General features: G+C 42.1%; 1 protein-coding gene across 2 annotated transcripts; it reads left to right on the top strand.

Moving 5' to 3' along the window:
- Positions 1-308: 308 nt before the first annotated feature.
- On the top strand, positions 309-5106 carry LOC102949410 (T-cell surface glycoprotein CD1a-like). Of its 2 annotated transcripts, XM_015538474.2 has the most exons (6): positions 309-1119; positions 1672-1938; positions 2620-2898; positions 3098-3382; positions 3710-3800; positions 3945-5106. In XM_015538474.2, the coding sequence occupies exons 1-6, from the start codon at positions 1059-1061 to the stop codon at positions 3988-3990; spliced, it is 1029 nt and encodes a 342-aa protein (XP_015393960.2). In that variant the 5' UTR covers positions 309-1058; the 3' UTR covers positions 3991-5106. The 2 variants fall into 2 exon arrangements, with proteins under 2 accessions (XP_015393960.2, XP_042832644.1); XM_042976710.1 differs by lacking the exon at positions 309-1119 and having other exon boundaries at positions 1317-1938.
- The last annotated feature ends 16054 nt before the right edge of the window (positions 5107-21160 follow it).

Here is a 21160-nt window from a genome sequence, read left to right as displayed (position 1 = left end):
ACTGAGGATTTCTGGAAGGGTTGTGAGTGGGGAGACGGGCTAAATGGGTAAGGTACATTAAGGAAGACACTTGTTGGGATGAGCACTGGGTGTTATATGTAGGGGATGAATCACTGGATTCTACTCCTGAAATCATTATTGCACTAGATGCTAACAAACTTGGATGTAAATTAAAAAAGAAAGAAAGAAAGAAAGAAAGAAAGAAAGAAAGAAAGAAAGAAAGAAAGAAAGAAAGAAGGAAGGAAGGAAGGAAGGAAGGAAGGAAGGAAGGAAGGAAGGAAGGAAGGAAGGAAGGAAAGGACCACGGGCTCAAAATGACGGTTTGGGCCAGGCCAACTCCCCAAACCTTGTTTAATACCTAACCTAAGTGCAGTTCCAGCCTCCCCCAGAAATGTAAGTCTTCATGCATCAGTGAGGAATTTACCAATGAGGTCCTCTGTCACATGAGCCCTCTCCCTCCCCCAAGGAGGGGAAGTCATCTGCATGATCAGACCCCCTCTTCTTCCCAATTACTGGAGGGTGACCTTTAAATTTATCTGGTTGATTTTATTTTTTAACACAAGCAGTGACACATCAGAGATGTGAACGGGCTGGGGTGAGGGTGAGACATGAAGGAAGTTCTTGGGCAGTGTCCCAAGGACTGGAGAGACAGGGTGACAGCAGGGTACAGGGTTGGGTGCTGGGGAGCCGTGTGTCTTCATGGGTTACTGTCTGGATGAGGAGAAAAGGCATGGAAGGTAGAGTCCCTTTTCCATGCCACACGAGACTTGTTCCCCAGCCTGAACAGGGCCTGAATCAGGGCCTCAGGGAGCACGACGGAGGCTGGTGACAGGGAGAAGCTGGAAGCGGGAGAGGAGGGTCAGACCCGGAGGGGAAGTGAGAGTCTGAGTAGGTGTCCAGGGTTGAGGGCGGAGCCCATTTGCATTGTCGCGGAGACTCAGGGCAGGCGTGTGTGTTGAGAAGGAAGTCAGAAGAGAGGGGCTGCGTGTGGGGAGGTTTGTGAGAACAGACGCCGAAGACCCACTTTCGGAGAGAAAGAAAGAACATCTGCACATAAGATGCTGTTGTTGCAACTGGTGTTGCTCACGGTTCTCGTCCCAGGTGGTGACAGTGACGATGGTGAGGATGTGGCCCTGCCTGGTCGGTGCAAGAGTGTTTGTCTACATTTGTGTGATGTGTGTCATGTGTGCACATATGTTGTTGTGTACATGTGTGCATGTGTGTATATGTGTATGAGTATGTGTGTATATGTGCCTGTGTGTGTATCTCTGTGTGTTTCTGCCGTGTGTGCATGTGTGTGGGTGGGTGTCTGTATGTCTGTATTTGCATCTGTGTCTATGTGTGTGCATATCACGTGTAACTCTGAGCGTGTGTGTACGTGTGTGCATTGGTGTCTGTGCGCACGTGCACACATGGTGTGGGTTCCCCAGCACATTCCTGGGGAGTGAGGCATGTCCACCTGGTTCCTCCCTGAGCCTCCCTGACCCCAGGGCCTTGTGCTCTTCTGAATGGTGGGTGCCAAGCTCGGGGCTCTGGGGCAGCACGTGTCTCCAGAGGGAACTACGGCTCCCTGTCCTCCAGATTTCGGTGCCCCTCCCTGGCCCCTTTTGCTGATTCTCTCTCCTTCCCTCTGCCTTCCTCTTTCTCAGTCTATCTGTTCTTCTGGCACAGACTTCCAGGAGCCAATCACTTTTCAAATCATCCTGACCTCATCTTTTTACAACCGTGCCCGGACACAAAATCAGGGTTCAGCTTGGCTGGGACAGCTGCAGACTCATGGCTGGGACAGCAAGACCGGAGCTTTCATTTTCCTGCGGCCTTGGTCCAGGGGCAACTTCAGCAAAGAGAGGCTCATTGAACTAGAAAAGTTATTCCATTCATACTCCATTAGATTTCTTCAGGTATTTCAGGACCATGTCAGTCAATGGCAGCTTGAATGTGAGTTCAGGTTCCTCAGGGCAGGTGGGATGGAGGTGGTCGGTGTGTGTGTAACCTTGAGTTCCTTCTTCCTCCTGGGTAGACCCTCCACTGGCTGCTGAACCTCTCGACTCCCCATTGTAAAACTGAATCACATCCCTCTGTTCACGGGGCAGAAGCCAGACCCTGATTCTCGAAAAGCTTTATGTCTTCTGCTCCTTCCCCTCCTCTCGTTGACCTCAGGCTGTGCTCTGAGGCCTCCAGTAATGTCTGCAGTGACCACCCCATTCCCTGGCCTGCAGCCAGACATCCTCCTCTCCCTTACTCTGTGACTGATCCTTGAAATGTGCTTTTTTCTCCATTCAATCCCCTCAGTGACCTCTGTCTGTGTGTTTCAGTACCCCCTGCCCTCCTTTCACCCCAGACGGTTTTATCCCAGCTCTTCTGAGGACCCCTCCCTGTCCTCTGCCCACACCTTCCCATCTCTCTTCCAACATTTATTCCTTTCTCAGTCATTCACCTTTTCCTCTGTCTCCAGCGACCACCATTTCCCCTCTCTCTAAGCCTTCACTCAAACCAAAATCTCCCGTTCCTTCTGATACCCTCAGTTTCTCCTTCTGCTTCCACTGTCCCTGGCTTCCATTTACCACATCTCATCTCTTTCCCTCCCCCTTTCTTGTATCTCATACCCCCTTTTCCAAGATCCCTTTCAGGTCCAGCTGGAAGGAGGCTGTGAGCTGCACCTTGGAGAAGCATCAGTAGGATTTGCGCGGGTTGCATATCAAGGATCAGATCTCATGAACTTCCAGAACACGTCATGGTGGCCATCTCCAAAGGGAGGAAGGAGGGCTCAGCAGGTCTGCACAGTCTTCAATCAGTACCATGTGGTCAATGTAAGAACACAGGCAGAAATCAATGACATCTGCCCCCATTTCCTCTTGGGTCTTCTTGACGCAGGAAAGACAGATCTGCAGCGACAAGGTCAGTCCTGCTCCCTCCCTCCAAGCATTCTCTCTCTGTACTCAAAAATTTGCCACATTTCCTCAAATTCAGGGTGAGAAAGTGCCAAGAAGGAGAGGGGATGATGCTGACAGGTTTCTAGAGGTGGAAAGACGTGTGTATCTAAAGCGATGTGAAGATCTACCTTCTAAGTCTGAGAATTCCTGTCCTGTCTCTGCAGTGAGGCCAGAGGCCTGGCTGTCCACTGGCCCCAGTCAGGGTCAGGGGCCTGGCCGTCTGCTCTTTGTGTGCCACGTCTCTGGCTTCTACCCAAAGCCAGTGTGGGTGATGTGGATGCGGGGTGACCAGGAGCAACAGGGCACCCGACGAGGTGACGTTTTGCCCAATTCTGACGGGACATGGTATCTTCAGACGTCCTTGAATGTGGAAGCCAGGGAGGCAGCCGGCCTGTCTTGCCGAGTGAGACACAGCAGTCTAGAAGACCAGGATATTGTCCTCTACTGGGGTGAGAAAGGGCTGGTGCCCAGCTGGGAAAGGGTGGTCCTCCAGCAGTGCAGGAGAGATAGATACAAAGTTGGGATTCTAGGGACTCCAGATCATAAAGGACTAAAATTTAGTGACCTAAGAAATGGAGAGCTGGGTGTGAGGGTCCTGTAGATACAGCAGGAAGCAGAGGGTTGGTTGAAGGGTCCATCTGTGAGCAGGGATGGGAGAGGAGAAAGAGGAAGGGTGGTTGGTGAGGCAGAGGGTGACGGGAGCAAAAAGGACCAGGTAGGTGCAGGTCAACCCGCGGTGGATGGGAATTGACACCCTCTGTGCACCAAACCCACAGAGCAGCACCGCCCCGTGGGCTTGGTATTCCTGGCGGTGGTCGTGCCCCTGGTGCTTCTGGCAGGTCTTGCATTCTGGCTCTGGAAGCGCTGGTAAGTCTGAAACCACCTTCCTGCTCTTTCCCAACTGTGTCCCCACCTTCCTGTCTGTCCTCAGCCCTCCTCCAAATCCATGCCCCTTCCCCTGAAGTCTTCACCTCCACCTGCTGCAGAGCATTTCCAATCTGTTCCTCCCAGGAAATCACACTGGAGACATCAGTGCACTGGCCTTCCTTTGGAGTAAGATCCCTGCAGCCCTGGTTCCAGCACTTACCTAAACCCAGCTCAGTGGTGATGGATTTGCAAGTCTCTGTGTGCAACTTTCATCTTTCCTTTCTGCTCAATGATCAGTTGTCAATATCAGCTGAGTGTCATTTAGTGGGATGTGTTGTTCTCACCTCTTTCTGGGACTTAAATCTCAAAATTCTCTCAAAGTAAAATGAAGTCTGAGTACCTCCCTGGGTCACAGGCAACAGATGTCATTTCCTCCTGGGAGCCCTCCCCGATTCACAAGTGGAAGGAGTCTGTGCTTTGTGAGAGTTTCACACCACCTTTAGTTTCTTTTTGGAAATATATGCCTCCCTTCCCATCCTTTGTGACCACGCAGTTAGGTCCATTTTCCCTTCTAATTTGTAGACATTTTGTGGGCAAAGTCCATGTCTTTTTAATACTTGTATCCTAAAAAAAAAAAAAAAACAAACAAAAAAAAAACTTGTATCCTTGGCAAGGAGTCTCACCTGCATGGAATATGTCCTCGACAAATACCTGTGTTGAATTTATGCCGACTTTATACTTTTTTCTTTTTCTTGTGATTCCTGTCATGTTTGTGGTAGTTGAGATGTTTGATGCTCTTTTTGTGAAAGGTCTTCTCATTTTTGCCTCGAGACTTGATACCTTCATGGTTCCTTGGTAACATCTCTGAACCCCTGAGGAGAACATAGTTTTGTCTGTGGATATTTCTATTATTTAAACCAGACACCTGTTGGAGTGGACCTATTGTGGATGAAAGGAGGAGGGCAGATGCAGGTCCTGGCTGTTTGAGGCCCTCAGGACAGCAGCAGAGACGTCACCTTGGGGTTTGTTGGCAATATAGGGGCTTGGGGTTCACTGCATCACAATTTTCTTTTTAAGAAAATCAGCAGGGGATTTATAGGTGCATAAAATACGATGCCCGAGAGGTAGCACTGCCAGTGTGTCCTTGGAGGGAAATGAGTGGGTCCAGAAAAGAGAACAAGAGTGTTGTGCTCAGGAAAGAACGGGGGTCTGGCAGGGAGAGGGCATACAGAGCATCCTCACATTCGTGGCTGCTGTGTTACAGTCGCTGAGGGCATGGAGTCAGCCACATGAGCTGTTATTCCTGGGGGAAATACAGGGTTACAGATCTTGGAGCTTTTGCCCCTTGATGAATACACAGCCTTGTTTCACGTGTGTTTTTGTTTAAAGACAGCATATATATATGCTTTATTTACCAATACTGAAATGCCAGCTCAGAAGTGTTTCACATTTCTAGCCTTGGGTACTGTGGTCACCAGTGGTCACCAGTGTCTTTGGCTTTCAGTCTCACAGCTCTGCTGCCCATGATGCTCTTAGAAACAAGCAAGAAATGGTCACCATCTCATGCCTCCATGAATATAGCTCCTTTACTGTTATGTCATCATTGTGTCCTAAATATGACTTTAGTACTTTCTGGAGTGGCTCCACATGGACATCACAAATTTCCTGTTCATTTTCCTGGATTTTTGCATTGTTGATTCATTGCCACTGACCTCATGGCCCACAACTCTGCCTTGTGAGCCTGAGCGAGCCTTACCCGCACAGGTGTTTTTGTCTGTGAGGCACATCCCGCCTTCTGTGCTTAGGACCACCCATGCTCCTTGTAGCTCTGGGCTTCAGGGTCATTTTAAATACAAAATCACCAAGAAAGAGCATGTAAGTGAGGAAAGTGTGGCACCAAATGGATCGTGAATAGGACACGTGTTTGCAGTGTGGGAATTCACACAGGAAGGCAGAGCGGTACCTGGTTCAGCCTCACCAGGGAACATGTGGGGTGTGTGACACATGTTGGCCACTCTATGTGTCCATGAACAGCAATGAGCACATGTGTCTGGGGTTACATATCAATGCCAGTAGGTAGACCAATCTGTACAGACAGACTCCGTGAATAATGAACATGGACACTTGTGACTTATGACCCCAAAAGCAGTGGAAACATCCATGGATAGACTTTAGTTACTATAGATTTCATTAATTCACTCAATAAACCTTTCTCAAGCCCTGACCATGCAGCAGAGACATTTGGAGTATAAGGTAGTGGGAAGAAAAGGTCATAGTCTTTGGGGTTTGAAAATTTTGCTTTCTTGATTTTTTAAGATTTTAATTGTTGTTTCTAAATAGTTTCTTAGTACAGGAATTTTCTGGGTTTACTTAGGGGAAAGGGACTTAGCTGTAATTTGTTCAGGGTCTGAGAGGAGAGGCTCAGGGCAGAAGAACATTCAGAGGGACCCAAGTGCAGGCTCCCACTGTTGCACATGTGGACATTTCTGGAATAATAATGTTAAGATGGGAGAGGTGGCAAAGGTGAAAAACATTGGTAGGGAGAGAGAAAATCATGGGACTTCTCCAAACTTCTCTTCTAGATTGGACTGTTGGCCTACTTCTCTAGGGTCTAGTCTACTTTGTCACCCTCGCATGGCCACCTTGTGGCTTTTAGTTGGTTGACTCCACTCTCATGTGTAGCCCTGAACTCTTATCAGCCCGAGTCCATCAGGAGAAAGCATCCTTGACAATGTGACGGGAGAAAGATGGACATGTAACTTCCAGTTTGGCCAATCATCAGACAGAAGCCACTTATCCTTGCCCAGAGTGATGGGCACTGGCTCCAGGTGGCTCAGGTTACAGGTGTTCTGATTCTTGTGGTCAATGGCAGGCAATGAGATGGTCTCTCTTGTCCTGGATAAGAAGGTTGGGGTATGAAGTGTGAAACTATGATCCATTTTTCAGCATACGAGAAGCAAGGCTGAGGATAACACCTTCATGCTAGAAGGCAGAGAAATTGTAATGAAATTGTAATGAAATTGACATGAAATTTTCCTGGAAAGTAGGATCTAAAGTGTTCTCAACACAAGAATGAAAAAGAAAATAATAGAAAGAGCAGAGGATCCAGACGTGAGGTGGTGGCTGTGCTAACTAGTGGGATTGTGGGCCTCATGTCACCATGAACACACACACTGAACATCAAATGGTACTTCATTTTATGTTTTTAAAAGAAACGGAGTGGGGCACCTGGGTGGCCCAGTCAGTTGCGTATTGGACTTTGGCTCAGGTCATGATCTCATGGTTTGTGGGTTTGAACCCTGCATCGGGCTCTGTGCTGACCTCACTCATTGCCTGAAGCCTGCTTCATATTCTGTGTCTCCCTCTCTCTCTGGCCCTCTTCCTCTCACGCTCTGTCCCTCTCTCTCAAAAATAATAAACATTAAAAAAACCCAGAATATATTGGACAACAATTAAAAGTATTTAAACATGGATCAATGTAAATAAAATATTAATTTTCATAATCTGTTTCAATTCATGTGTTCTTGATCAATTCTGCATTTTCCTTCCAAAATGCTGCATGTGCCACGTGAGCCCAAGGCGGCCCCAGAATGGCTCACTAACAACACAGGGACCAAACCCTGCACACAACAGGCAAGGGCAGCTATTGCAGATGACTGACTGAAGGACAAAGTAGATCATCCACCACAGCAGGGCACACGCACACACACGAGAGAGACACCCCTGAAGTACCAGGTCCTGGTGAACAGGGACACTACGCTGCGGGTCACAACAGGAACTTTTCTTCATAAGGCCACTCCTTTCAGGAGCAGGAGACATAGTTAAATTTCCTATCACACAGAGACAGACCCAGGGACTTGGAGAAAATGAGGGGACAGAGGAATATGTCCCCAAATGAAAGAACAGTACAACATAACAGCAAGAGCGGTAAGTGAAAAGGAGAGAAAAGATATGCCTGATAGAGATTTTATTTCTTTATTTTTTTCTCCAAATTTTTATTTAAATTGTAGTTAGTTAACATATGGCATCACATTGGTTTCAGTAGTAGAATTTAGTGATGCATTCTTATACACAATACCCAGTGCTCATCACAACAAGTGCCCTCCTTAATACTCATCACCCAATTAGCCCATCCCCCCATCCACCGCCCTCCACCATCCCTCAGTTTGTTCTCTCGTTAAGAGGCTCTTACCGTTTGCCTCCTTCTCTCTCTCCTTTGTCTCCCTCCCATAAGTTATTGTGTTTTGTTTCCTACATTCCACATATGAGTGAAATCAGATGGTATTTGTCTTTCTCTGCCTGACTTATTCGTTTAGCATAATACGCCCTAGCTCTACCCATGTTACACACACACCACGTCTTCTTTATCCATTCATCAGTCAATGGATATTTGGGCTCTTTCCTCAGTTTGGCTACTGTTGAAAATGCTGCTATAAATATCGGGGTGCATGTACCCCTTTGAATCTGTATTTTTGTATCCTTTGGGTAAATACCTAGTTGCACAATTGCTGGATCATAGCGTAGTTCTATTGTTAACTTTTTGAGAAACCTCCACACTGTTTTCCATAGTGTGGGCCAGTTTGCATTCCCATCAACAGTGTCAGAGGGTTCCCCTTTCTCTTCATCCTTGCCAACATCTGTTGTTTCCTGTGTTATTAGTTTTAGTCATTCTGATAGCTGTGAGGTATTTTGATTCATATTTCCCTGATGATGGTGACTTTGAGCACCTTTTCATGTGTCTGTTAGATATCTGGATGTCTTCTTTGGAAAAATGACTATTCATGCCTTTTCCATTTCTTAACTGAATTATTTGTTTCTTGGGTGTTTAGTTTGATAAGTTCTTTATAGATTTTGGATACTAACCCTTTATCAGTTATGTCATTTGCAAATATCTTCTCCCATTCTGCCAGGAGCCAACCCATCCAGCTTTCCTGATGGCACAACCCGGGTGGTTGGTGGAAGGGCAACGCACAGCAACCCTCCAAACGGGAAGCTACTGGTATCCCTCCTGTTACTCATCATGGCCATCCCCATGGTCCAATTGGCATTGATGATTCAAAATAAAGCCTTGGGGGCAAACTCGGGGATATTTTCTGGGGATGAGGGAAAAACCATGAGAATCCAAAGACGGATAATGAAACCTTGTATCTAGTCAGTGCCACCCCTGCCTGCCCATCCCCTATCTAAAGGAAGGATAGAGCCATATATTTCCCAGCCAAGGAGGGGGGCAAATGGGTTTGAAACCCCAATCCGGCAACAAAGGAATGTATCTATGGATACAAGTTACTCCAACCCCTAGAACCACTTGGCCCCCAGGAGGCATTCCAGAGCATAACTGGACCTGGTGGGTTAAGGTACAGAATGGTTCATTAGTTCCTAGATATACATTGTCTCTCTGGGAGCACATGAAATGTGGGTTCCCAGGGCCCTCTTGGTTTCCTCCCGGCACCCCAGACCAAAGCGAATACTTTTGTTCCTTGTACCGCAAATGGTTCAAAGGAACAATTAAGAAGTCATGTCCCTGTAAATGTTCCACTTGAGGTGTTGAGAGCTAGATGACCTTTCATGAAAATAGCGAAGCAAACGCTTTATAAACTATAAATAAACATAGATACATAATGAAAGTAGTATGAAGAAATCAATCAATAAGCAAAGGGCGGGAGGGAATATTTTAAGAAAATAACTATGTTATTCCTTAATGGGTGATTATATAAAGGAACACTTTTAGAATTAGGTAATGTCGAGAAACACAGATGACGCACGCTACAAGGAAATTGCTAACAAATATGATGCCACGTTTGCCACAATAAAGTGGCCAGTCTAACCCACTGCTGTTGTCTGTGTCCATTTGTTATTTTTGCCAATGCCGTTCATCCTTCGGGAACCCCTGGACCTGCTGGGGCTGGACCTCAGCACCATTCCTTAGGCTGCTCTCAGTTTTAGTTGATAGTTTCCTTGAGTGTACAGAAACTTCTTATCTTGATCAAGTCCCAATAGTTTATGTTAGCTTTTGTTTCCCTTGCCTCCAGCAACATGTCTAGTAAGAAGTTGCTATAACCAATGTCAAAGAGGTTGCTGCCTGTGTTCTCCTCTAGCATGTGATAGTTTCTTCTCCTAAATTTGGGTGTTTCATCCATTTCAAATTTATTTTTACGTATGGTGTAAGAAAGTGGTTCAGTATCATTGTTCTACATGTTGCTGTCCTGTTTTCCCAACAGTGTGTGTTGAAGAGACATTTTTCCACTGGATATTCCTTCTTGCTCTGTTGAACTTTAGTTGACCATATAGTTGTGGGTTTTCTAATTGTTCCATTGATCTATGTGTCTGTTTTCATGCCAGTAGCTTCCTGTCTTGATGACTACAGATTTGTAAATATAGTTTGAAGTTCAGTGTCATGATGCCTCCAGTTTGCTTTTCTTTTTCAAAAGTATTTTGGCTATTCAGGGTCTTTTGTGGTTCCACACACATGTTAAGATTGATTGTTCCAGCTCTGTGAAAAATGCTGGTGGTATTTTGATAGGGATTGCATGAAATATGTAGATTGCTTTGGGTGGTATAGACATTTAAAAAATGTTTGTTCTTCTAATGCATGAGTATGAAATATTTCCCTATTTATTTGTGCCCTGTTCAATCTTTTATAAGTGTTCTATTGTTTTTAGAGAACAGATTGTTTACCTCTTTTGTTAGGTTTATTCTTAGGTATCTTATGGGTTTTGGTGCAATTGTAAATGGGATCAATTCCTTGATTTCTATTTCTGTGCTTTGTTATTGGAATATAGAAATGCATCATATTTCTGTACATTGACTTTATATCCTGGAGCTTTGCTGAATTCATGTATCAGTTCTAGCAAATTTTGGTGGAGTCTTTTGGGTTTTTTTTTTACATGGAGTATCACGTAGTCTGCAAATAGTGACAGTTGACTTTTTTCTGGATGATTTAGATGCCTTTTATTATTATTTTTCTGTTGTTGTCTGATTGCTGAGGATAAGACTTCCACTACTAGATTAAATTGTAATGGTGAGGGTGGATATCCCTATCTTGAACCTGACCGTAGAGGAAAAGTTCTTAGTTTTTCCCCACTGTGGATGAATTAGCTATGGGTCTTTGATATACGGCCTTTATGATGTTGAGGTATGTTCCCTCTATCACTACTTTTTTGAAGGTTGTTATCATGAATGGATGTTGCAATTTGTCAAATGCTTTTACTGCATCTATTGAGACGATTGTATGGTTCTTATCCTTTTTTCCATTAATGTGCTGTATCACATTGATTGATTTGTGAATATTGAACCAGCCCTGAAACTCAGGAATAAATCCCACTTGATAGTGGTTAATAATTCTTTTAATGTACTGTTGTATTTGATTTGATATTATCTTGTTGAGAATTTTTGAATCCATGTTCATCAGGGATCTTGACCTGTAATTCTCCTTATTTAGTGGGGTCTTTGTCTGGTTTTGGAGTCCAGGTAATGCTGGCTTTGTAGAATGAGTTTGGAAGTTTTCTTTCCATTTCTAATTTTTGGAACAGTTTGAGATAATAGATATTAACTCTGCTTTAATTGTCTGCTAGAAATTCCCTGGGAAACCATTTGGCCCTGGACCTTGGTTTGTTGAAAGATTTTTATTAATGATTCAATTTCTTTATTGGTTATGGGTCTGTTCAATGTTTCTATTTCTTCCTGTCTCACTTTTGCTGGTTTGTATGTTTCTAGAAATTTTCCATTACTTTAGGATTACCCAGTTTGTTAGCATATAATTTTTCATAATAGTTTCTTTTTTAAAAATTTTTAATGTTTATTTATTTTTGAGAGAGAGAGAGCGTGAACAAGAGAGGAGCAGAGAGAGAGAGAGAGAGAGAGAGAGAGAGAGAGAGAGAGAATCCAAAGCAGGCTCCAGGTTCTAGCTGTCAGCACAGAGCCTGACACGGGGCTTGAACTGACAAACCATGAGATCATGACCTGAGGTGAAGTCGGACGCTTAACCAACTGAGCCACCCAGGTGCCTCAGTTTCTTAAAACTGTTTGTATTTCTGTGATGTTGGTTGTGATCTCTCCTCTTTCAGATTTTATTTATTTGGGTCCTTTCTGTCTGGCTAAGGTTTATCAATTTTACTAATTCTTTCAAAGGACCATCTCATAGTTTTGTTGATTTGTTCTATCCGTGTTTTTCTTTGGTTCTGCTCTAATATTTTTTATTTCCTTTTTTCTGCTGGCTTTAGGCTTTATTTGCTACTCCTTTTCTAGCTCTCTTAGATGTAAGATTAAGTTGTGTATTTGAGTATTTTCTTACTTCTTGACATAGGCCTGTATTTAATATACTTCATTCTAGGACCACCATTGTTGCATCTCAAAGGTTTTGGACTGTTATGTTTTCATTTTCATTTGCTCCATGTATTTCTTTTATCTTTAATTTCCTGGAAAACCCATTTTTTTTTTAGTGGGATATTATTTATTCTCCATGTTTTTGTGATCTTAAGAAAATTTTTCTTGTGGTTGACTTCAAGTTTAATAGCGTTGGGGTCTAAAAATATGCATGGTCTCAATACTTTGTACTTGTTGAAGGCTGATTTGTGACAGCATGTGATCTATTCTGGAAAGGTACTCTGTACCCTTGAAAAGAATGTGTGTTCTGCTGCCGTAGGATGGAATATTCTGAATACATTTGTTAAGTCCATCTGGTCCAGTGTGTCGTTCAAAACCATTGTTTCCTTGTTGAATTTTTGCTTAGATGATCTGTCCATTGTTGTAAGTGGGGTGTTACTGTCTCCTATTATTATATTATTATCAGTGAGTTTCTTTATGTTTGTCATTAATTGACTTATACATTTGGGTCTTCCAAGTTGGAGGCATAAATATTTAAATTAGATCTTCTTGATGGATAGACCCTCTTATATATGATATAATGCTCTTCCTCATCTCTTGTTACAGTCTTTGGTTTAAAATCTAGTTTGTCTGGTATAAGTATGGCTACTCAGGCTTTCGTTTGGCATTCATTTATATGATAGATGATTCTCCATTCCCTCACTTTCAATCTGTGTGGGGAATAAGTTTAAGAGTTCTCTGAGCTTGCACTAATGGGTTAACCAGGCTTAGGCAGAAAGCTGCCACAGGGCAAAAGCACCCTAGTGTAGAACAAAGCATGGAAAGGAAAGCCCCTCCACAGGACAAAAGTGACTGAGAGCAGGTAGAGGCAGAAAACCATCGCAGCAGGGCAAAAACAGTTAGCGACCAGAACCAGTTAGCAAGAAAAATGCCTTGTTAAACCTGAGGTAGCATGCTCTATATGTCTTTGCCCTTAGAAAAGTTAAGATAAGTAGACACAGTGTCTGGTGCCTGTGGTAAATGGCTATGTGCTTGGTGCTGGGACTTTGATTTGTATTGACCCTAACCCCTAACACTGCATAGCTTTGAGACCCCCTTTCTCTCACACACGAGTTAATGATCAGTGTTTTATTGTCTCTTTCTGCACATCCATGATGTATGTAAGTCTTCTGATCCTACTAACTATGGAGCAAGGACCCTTACTTGGGGCTCTTTTCTCCTCCTGGACATTAGCCTCTCTCATATTCAAATCTGTATCCGCTCTCCTGCTGGACAAGAGAGAACTCCAGACTCAAAGTCTGTGACAAATCTGCAGGTGTCTTTAGGTCTTAAATGAGTCTCTTATAGGCAGCATATAAATAGGTCTTGTTTTGTATCCATTCTGATAACCTATGTCTTTTGATTGGAACATTATTCTATTTACATTCATAGTAATTATTGATAGGTATGAATTTAGTGCCATTGTGTTATCTATAAAGTTGGTGTTTCTGATGATGTTCTCTGTTCCTTTCTAGTCTTTGTTGCTTGCTCTTTCACCCCACTCTAAGTGTCTCCTTTAATATTTCTAGCAGGGCTGGTTTAGTGAACGTGAATCTTTGAGTCTTTGTTTGTCTGGGAAACTCTTTATGTCTCCTTCTATTCTGAACCACAGCCTTGCTAGATAAAGTATTCTTGGCTGCGTATTTTTCTGATTCAGCACGTTGAATATATCCTGCCACTCTCTTCTGGCCCACCACATTTGTGTGTACAGATCTGCTACAAACCTACTCTCTTTTCCTTATAGGTTAAGGAGTTTTTTTTCTCTTGCTTCTTTTAGGATTCTTTTATTATCTGTGTATTCTGTAAGTTTGACTATGTCTTGGTGATGACCAGGTTTGTTGAATTTAATGGGAATTCCCTGTACTTCTTGAATTTTAATGTCTATTTCCTCCACTAGATTAGGGAATTTTTCAGCTATAATTTGGTCAAATAAACCTTGTGCTCATTTTTTTTCTCATCTTCTGGGACTCTTATGATATGAATGTTATTATGCTTTAAGGAGTTCCTGAGATCTCTAAGTATACATTTGTGATATTATACCTTTATTTCCCACTTTCTTTCAGCTTCATTATTTCCCATAATTTTATCTTCTATTTTGCTTATTTCTTCCTCTGCATCATCTATCCTCATTGTCATTGCATCCATTTAGCTTCACATCTCAGTTATAGCATTTAAAATTTTCCTCCTAAATAGATTTTAGTTCTTTTATCTCTGCAGTAAGGGACTCTCTGGTGTCATCTATAATTTCTCAAGCCCAGGCAGAATTTTTATGATTATTGTTTTAAATTCTTGTTCCAACGACTTACTTGTATCTGTATTGATTTAATACTCAGCTGTAACTTCTTCCTGTTCTTTCTTTTGGGGTGAATTCCTCCATCTTGTCATTTAGTCGGGGTCACTGTTTTTTTTTTTGTTAATGAAGAATATAGTATTTCTGCTTCTGTGAGTAATGGCTGTATTAAGAAAAATTCCAAAAATAAAATATGAAAGGAAATGAGACTCTACATGTGTTTTGGTCTGCTTGCTAAATAAGCCAGATCCAAATAATAATAATGATGATAATAATTAATAATAATAAAAAGGGAAGCTGGATTCTATGGGTGTCTGGTTTTTAAAAGAATGCTTTTTAAAAGATAAACATGGATGCAAAAATTCTCAACAAGATACTAGCAAATTGAATTCAACCGCATGTAAAAAGAATTATTCACCATGATCAAGTGGGATTCATTCCTGGGCTACAGGGCTGGTTCAATATTTGCAAATCAATATTTGCAAATTAATACATCACATTAATAAAAGAAGGGATAAGAACCATATGATCCTGTCAATAGATGTAGAAAAACATTTGACAAAACATCTTTCTTAATAAAAACCTTTAAGAAAGTTGGGATAGAAGGAACATACTTAAATATCTTAAAAAATACTTAAAAATACTTTAAAAAGCCATATATGAAAAGCCCACAGCTAATATCATCCTCAATGGGGAAGAACAGAGCTTTCTCCCGGAGATCAGGAACACGACAAGGATGTCCACTCTCACCACTGTTGTTTAACCTAGTGTTGGAAGTCCTAGCTAGCATCAGCAGTCAGACACAAAATGAAATAAAAGGCATCAGAATTGGCAAAGAAGTCAAACTTTCACTCTTTGCAAATGACATGATACTGTACATGGAAAACCTGAAAGACTCCACAAAAATACTCCTAGAACCTGATACATGAATTCAGCAAAGTCACAGCATACAAAATCAATGTACAGAAATTGGCTGCATTTTTATACACCAATAATGAGCAACAGAAAGAGAAATAAACTGATCCCATTTACAACAATTGCACCAACAGCCATAAAATACCTATGAATAAACCTAACCAAAGATGTAAAAGATCTGTATGCTGAAAACTATAGAAAGCTTATGAAGGAAATTGAAGAAGACACAAAGAAATGCACCAAAGACATGACTAGACACTTTTCCAAAGAACACATCCAGATGGCCAACAGGTACATGAAATGATGCTCAACGTCACTCTTCATCAGGGAAATACAAATCAAATTCTCACTGAGATACCACCTCACACTGGTCAGAGTGGCTAAAATGAACAAGTCAGGAGACTATAGATGCTGGAGAGGATGTGGAGAAACAGGAACCCTCTTGCACTCTTGGTGGGAATGCAAACTGGTGCAGCTGCTCTGGAAAACAGTGTGGAGGTTCCTCAAAAAAATGAAAATAGAACTACTCTATGACCCAGCAATGGGAATTTATCCTGCTAGGAATTTACCCAAGGGATACAGGAGTGCTGATGCATAGGGGCACTCGTATCCCAATGTTTATAGCATCACTTTCAACAATAACCAAGTTATGAAAAGAGGCTAAATGTCCATCAATTGACGAATGGATAAAGAGATGTGGTTTATATATACAATGGAATACTACTTGGCAATGAGAAAGAATGAAATCCTGCCATTTGTAGCAACGTGGATAAACTGGAAGGTATTATGCTGAGTGAAATAAGTCAGGCAGAGAAGGACATATATCATATGTTTTCACTCATATGTGGAACTGGAGAAACTTAACAGAAGACCATGGGAGAGGAAAGGGGAAAAAATAGTTACAAACAGAGAGGGAGGGAGGCAAACTACAAGAGACTCTTAAATACAGAGAACAAACTGAGGGTGGATGGGGGGGTGGGGGAGAGGGGAAAGTGGGTGATGGGCATTGAGGAGGGCACTTGTTGGGATGAGCCCTGGCCGGATGGAGTGTGTTCCCACAGCAAGCGTGACTTAGCATCTGGGAGGTCATAAGCTAACAGCTCTCCTCGGAAAGCAGGAAGGCTGGAGGACAAAGGGAGGGAGAGCTGCTGAGCCCCTGGATGACAGAGCTCAGTTTGGTGGGGAACAAAGGCGCTCGCCAGCGCCATCTCCCCCGCCCATCCCCCAGCCAAAATCCCAAAGGGAACCAGTTCCTGCCAGGGAACTTGCTCGCTCCGCGCAAACACCCAAGTCTGTGCTTCAGCGGAGCCACCCCTCCGGCAGCGGGTCTGACTCCCTCCCGCTGCCACAGGGCCCCTCCTGAAGTGAATCACCTAAGGAGAAGCAAGCTAAGCCTGCCCCTCCTGCCCCCGTGCACCTTGCCTACCCACCCCGGCTAATACGCCAGATCCCCAGCACCACAAGCCTGGCAGTGTGCAAGTAGCCCGGACAGGCCACGCCACCTCACAGTGAATCCTGCCCCTAGGAGAGGGGAAGAGAAGGCACACGCCAGTCTGACTGTGGCCCCAGCGGTGGGCTGGGGGCAGACATCAGGGCTGACTGCGGCCCTGCTCACCAACTCCAGTTATACACCACAGCACAGGGGAAGTGCCCTGCAGGTCCTCACCACTCCAGGGACTATCCAAAATGACCAAACGGAAGAATTCCCCTCAGAAGAATCTCCAGGGAATAACAACAGCTAATGAACTGATTAAAAAGGATTTAAATAATATAGTGAATTTAGAATATTCTTTATTTATTAGAACTATATTTATTAAATATATTTATAAAAACTATATCTATTATATATATTTATTATATTATATTATATTATATTATATTATATTATATTATATTATTATATATTATTATAATTATATTATATATTATATATATTATATTATAATATATTATATATATTTATTATATATATATTTATAAAAACTATATTTATTATATATAAATATAAATATAAAAAACTATATTTATTAAATATTCTTTATTTATTTATTATATAAATTCTAAATTTAGAATTTAGAATAATAAAGTGAATTTAGAATAATAGTCATAAAATTAATTGCTGGGCTTGGGATGAGCCCTGGGTGTCGTATATAAGCCAATTTGACAATGAATTATATTCATAAAAAAATAAAAGAAGGCTTATTCAAAAATAAGAGAAATAAATAAATAAATAAATAAATAAATAAAAAGGAAGCTAGATTCAATTTCCTCTAGAGCAGATGCTTCGCAGCACTCTATGATCAGCAGACTTGGTATGTGAGAGGCTTCTGGGAACAGGTCATCTGTGCTGGTTCTCAGGCGAACTTACCCTAGTGGAGAATGCACCTGCTCCATACAGGAGGGTGGAGCTTGGTGTAAGAGGCTCCAGCCTCTACTGGGTGGCACTTTTTTGCTTATTGAGGTTAAACAGTGCAGAAGGGGGGTGAATGGCACCACTCTCATCTCTAGAGTGAGAAGTTGGTGCCTGCCACTCTTTGGGAAGCCTTCACAAAAGTGCAAATAATCACCACTCTTGTGTCCCTCGCTTCTTCCAGATGCCTGCCTTCACGCTGCCTGTGTCAGAGCTGTCTGTCCACCAGGCAGCACACTTTTTTTTTAAATAAATGTTTATTTATTTTTGATAGGCAGAGAGAAAGACAGTGGAGAGGGTCAGTGAGAGGGGTCACAGAGGATCTGAAGCAGGCACCATGCTGACAGTAGAGAGCCTGATGCCGGGCTTGAACACAGCAACCATGAGATCATGACCAGAGCTGAAGTCAGATGCTTAACCAACTGAGCCACCAAGGTGTCCCATCCCGTGTTTTATATAAGACACACAGCTGAGTTTTAAAACTCCAATGTTTAGAGATTGTGGACTTGTGGTAATCTTGTGGAAGAGAGTCTGTTGTGCTTTTGCTGTTTGACAGTTTGTCCCAGAGATCAGTTGCATGACTGTGCAGCATTTCAGGATTTATGGTAAAGCTCAGCCAAAATCTGGCACCAAGGTTTGCTACCCTTAGGTGGGGTCTGTGCTCCTATGCCAGTAAATAGGGCAGCACATTGGTGCCCACCAGGTTTTTCTCCCCAGAGATACTGTGCCACTTCTCTTAAAGGCACTCCAAGCAGGGGAGCTGTTTATAACCAAGGGGATACTCAGACTATGCTGACCATTTCTGGTTTCTTTGCCTTCTTTACTCACTGGGGCACCACCAAACCCACCAGGCAGGACACTGGAGATGGTGTGGACCTCCAAAACTTTAGACTCTACACTCCACTCTTATCAAAATTTGCGATGGTCAACCCCTCTTCTTTTTCCAGCCGATGGTTTTGGGGAAGGGTTCTTACTGTGAAATTCCCTACGGGCACCTTCAACTTTCTCTCTCTCTGTCCTTCACACTCTCTCTCAGCTCTCTCCTCTCTCCACGATTAAGGCTCCCTCCCTTTGCAACACCCACAGTTCTTTTGTCCCCAGATCAACTCTTTGCAGTTCTTACCTTTCATGATGTGGCCACTTTTCTACCTCCACTTCTGCAATTTTGCTCTCTCAGTCCCCAGATCAATTCCTTGTGTACTCAAAAGTGATTTGATATTCATCTAGCTGTGTTCAAGGAATGAGGCAAGCTCAAAGTCCCCCCACCATTTTTACATCTTAACTCCTCCCTGATAGACAATTTAAAGTAATTGTCATATACTCACTTGACTTGAGATAATAGAGGAGGACTTCAATGAGACCCTCAACAAAGAGAGAGAAAACATAAAAAAAGAACCAATCAGAGAAGAAAAGCTCAATACATGAAATTAAAAATACATGGATGGAATGAAGGGTAGACTATAGGAAGCAGAGGAATGAATCAGCAACCTGGAGGACAGGGTAATGAAAAGCAATCAAGCTTAACAGAAGAGAGGAAAAAAGAAAACGAAACATACTTATGGAACTCAGAGATACCATTAAGCATAATAACATCGGAATTATTGAAATCATAGAAGGAGATGAGAGAGAAAAAGGGGCAAAACTTTTATTTGAAGAAATAATAGCAGAAAACTTCCCAAATCTGGTGAAGAAAACAGAAATCAAGAATCAGAAGGCTGAGAGAGCCTCCACAAAATCAACCCAAGGAGGTTCACATCAAGACATGTAGTAATGAAAATGACAAAGCATCATGATAAAAGAGAATTTTAAAACCAGCAAGTGAAAAGAAGACAGTTGCATACAAGGGAAACCCATAAGCTATCAGCTGATTTTTCAGCAGAAACTTTGCAGGCCAGAAGGGAGTGCCATGATTTCTTCAAAGTGCTGAAAGAACAAGAACTATAAATGAGAATATTCTACCCAGCAAGGCTATCATTCAGGATAGAAATAGAGATGAAGAGTTTTTCAGACAAACAAAAGTTAAAGGAATTAATGACCACAAAACCATCAGTACAAGAAATATTAAAGGGGACCGTGAGTAAAAAGGAGAGGAAAGACCAAAGGTGAAGTAAGCACAGAAGCAGTAAAAATAAGGATAGCCATAAAAATCAGGGGATTCACAAAATAAAAACACATAAAGTATGACACCATATACCTAAAACGTGGGTCACTTTGCAATAAGTTAATATTCACTGCTATATACAGATGATATTATGTAGAAACTGAATGAAAACCACAAATCAAAAATTAGGAATAGACTCAAAAAATAAAGGGAAGGCAATCTGAGTATATCACTAAAGAACCCATCTGATCATGAAGAAAAGAGCAAAAAGGGTAAAGAAACAGAGAATACCAAAACAGCCATAAAACAAGTAATGAAATGGCAAGAAATACATACCTATCAGTAAATATATTCAATGTAAGTGGCTTACATGCTCTAATCAAAAGACAGTGTGATGACATAGATAAAAAGGCAAGTCCTATCTCTATGCTGCTTTCAAAAGACTCATTTCAGATGTAAAGACGCATGCAGATTCAAAGTGAAGGGATGGAGAAGAATTTATCTAGCAAATGGATGCAAAATGAAAGCCAGGGTAGCAATACTTGTATCACACAGAATAGTCTTTAAAATAAAAACTGTACCAAGTGACGAAGAGAGACACTATATACCACTAAAGGGAACAATCCAACAAGAAATATAACAATTGTAAATATTTCTGCACCCTACATGGAGGCACCCAAATACATAAAGCAGCTAGTAACAAAAATAAAGGAAGTAATCCATAGCAATACAATAATAGGAGACTTTAACACCCCACTGACAATGATGGACAGACCATCCAAGCAGAAATTCAACAAAGAAGCAATGGCTTTGAATGACACATTGGATCTGATAGATCTAAATGATATATTCAGAAAAATCCATCCAAAAACAACAGAATACACAATGCTTCAAGTACACATGAAATTCTCCAGAATAAATCACATATTACACAACAAAAGAAGTCTCAATAAATTAGAAAAGATCAAAGTCATACTAAGCATGTTTTTCTGACAAAAAAGAATATGAAACTACACATGAACCTCAAGAAAAAAAATCTGGAAAGAGCATAAAATACATGGAGGTTAAATAACAGGCTACTGAAGAATGAATGGGTCAAACAAGAAATCAGAGAGGAAATTTAAAAAATACATGGAGACAAAGGAAAATGAAAACACAATGGCCCAAGATTTGGGAATACAGCAAAGGCAGTTTTAAGAGGAAAGTTCATAGCAATACAGATCACTCTAAAGAAGCAAGATAAATATCAAATGAACAACCTAATCATACAACTAAAGGAGATA

This window comes from Panthera tigris, chromosome F3 (assembly GCF_018350195.1).
Source record: "Panthera tigris isolate Pti1 chromosome F3, P.tigris_Pti1_mat1.1, whole genome shotgun sequence".
Taxonomy (NCBI): domain Eukaryota; kingdom Metazoa; phylum Chordata; class Mammalia; order Carnivora; family Felidae; genus Panthera; species Panthera tigris.
The sequence above is the reverse complement of the archived record's forward strand: the minus strand, read 5'-3'. Positions and strand labels throughout refer to the sequence as shown.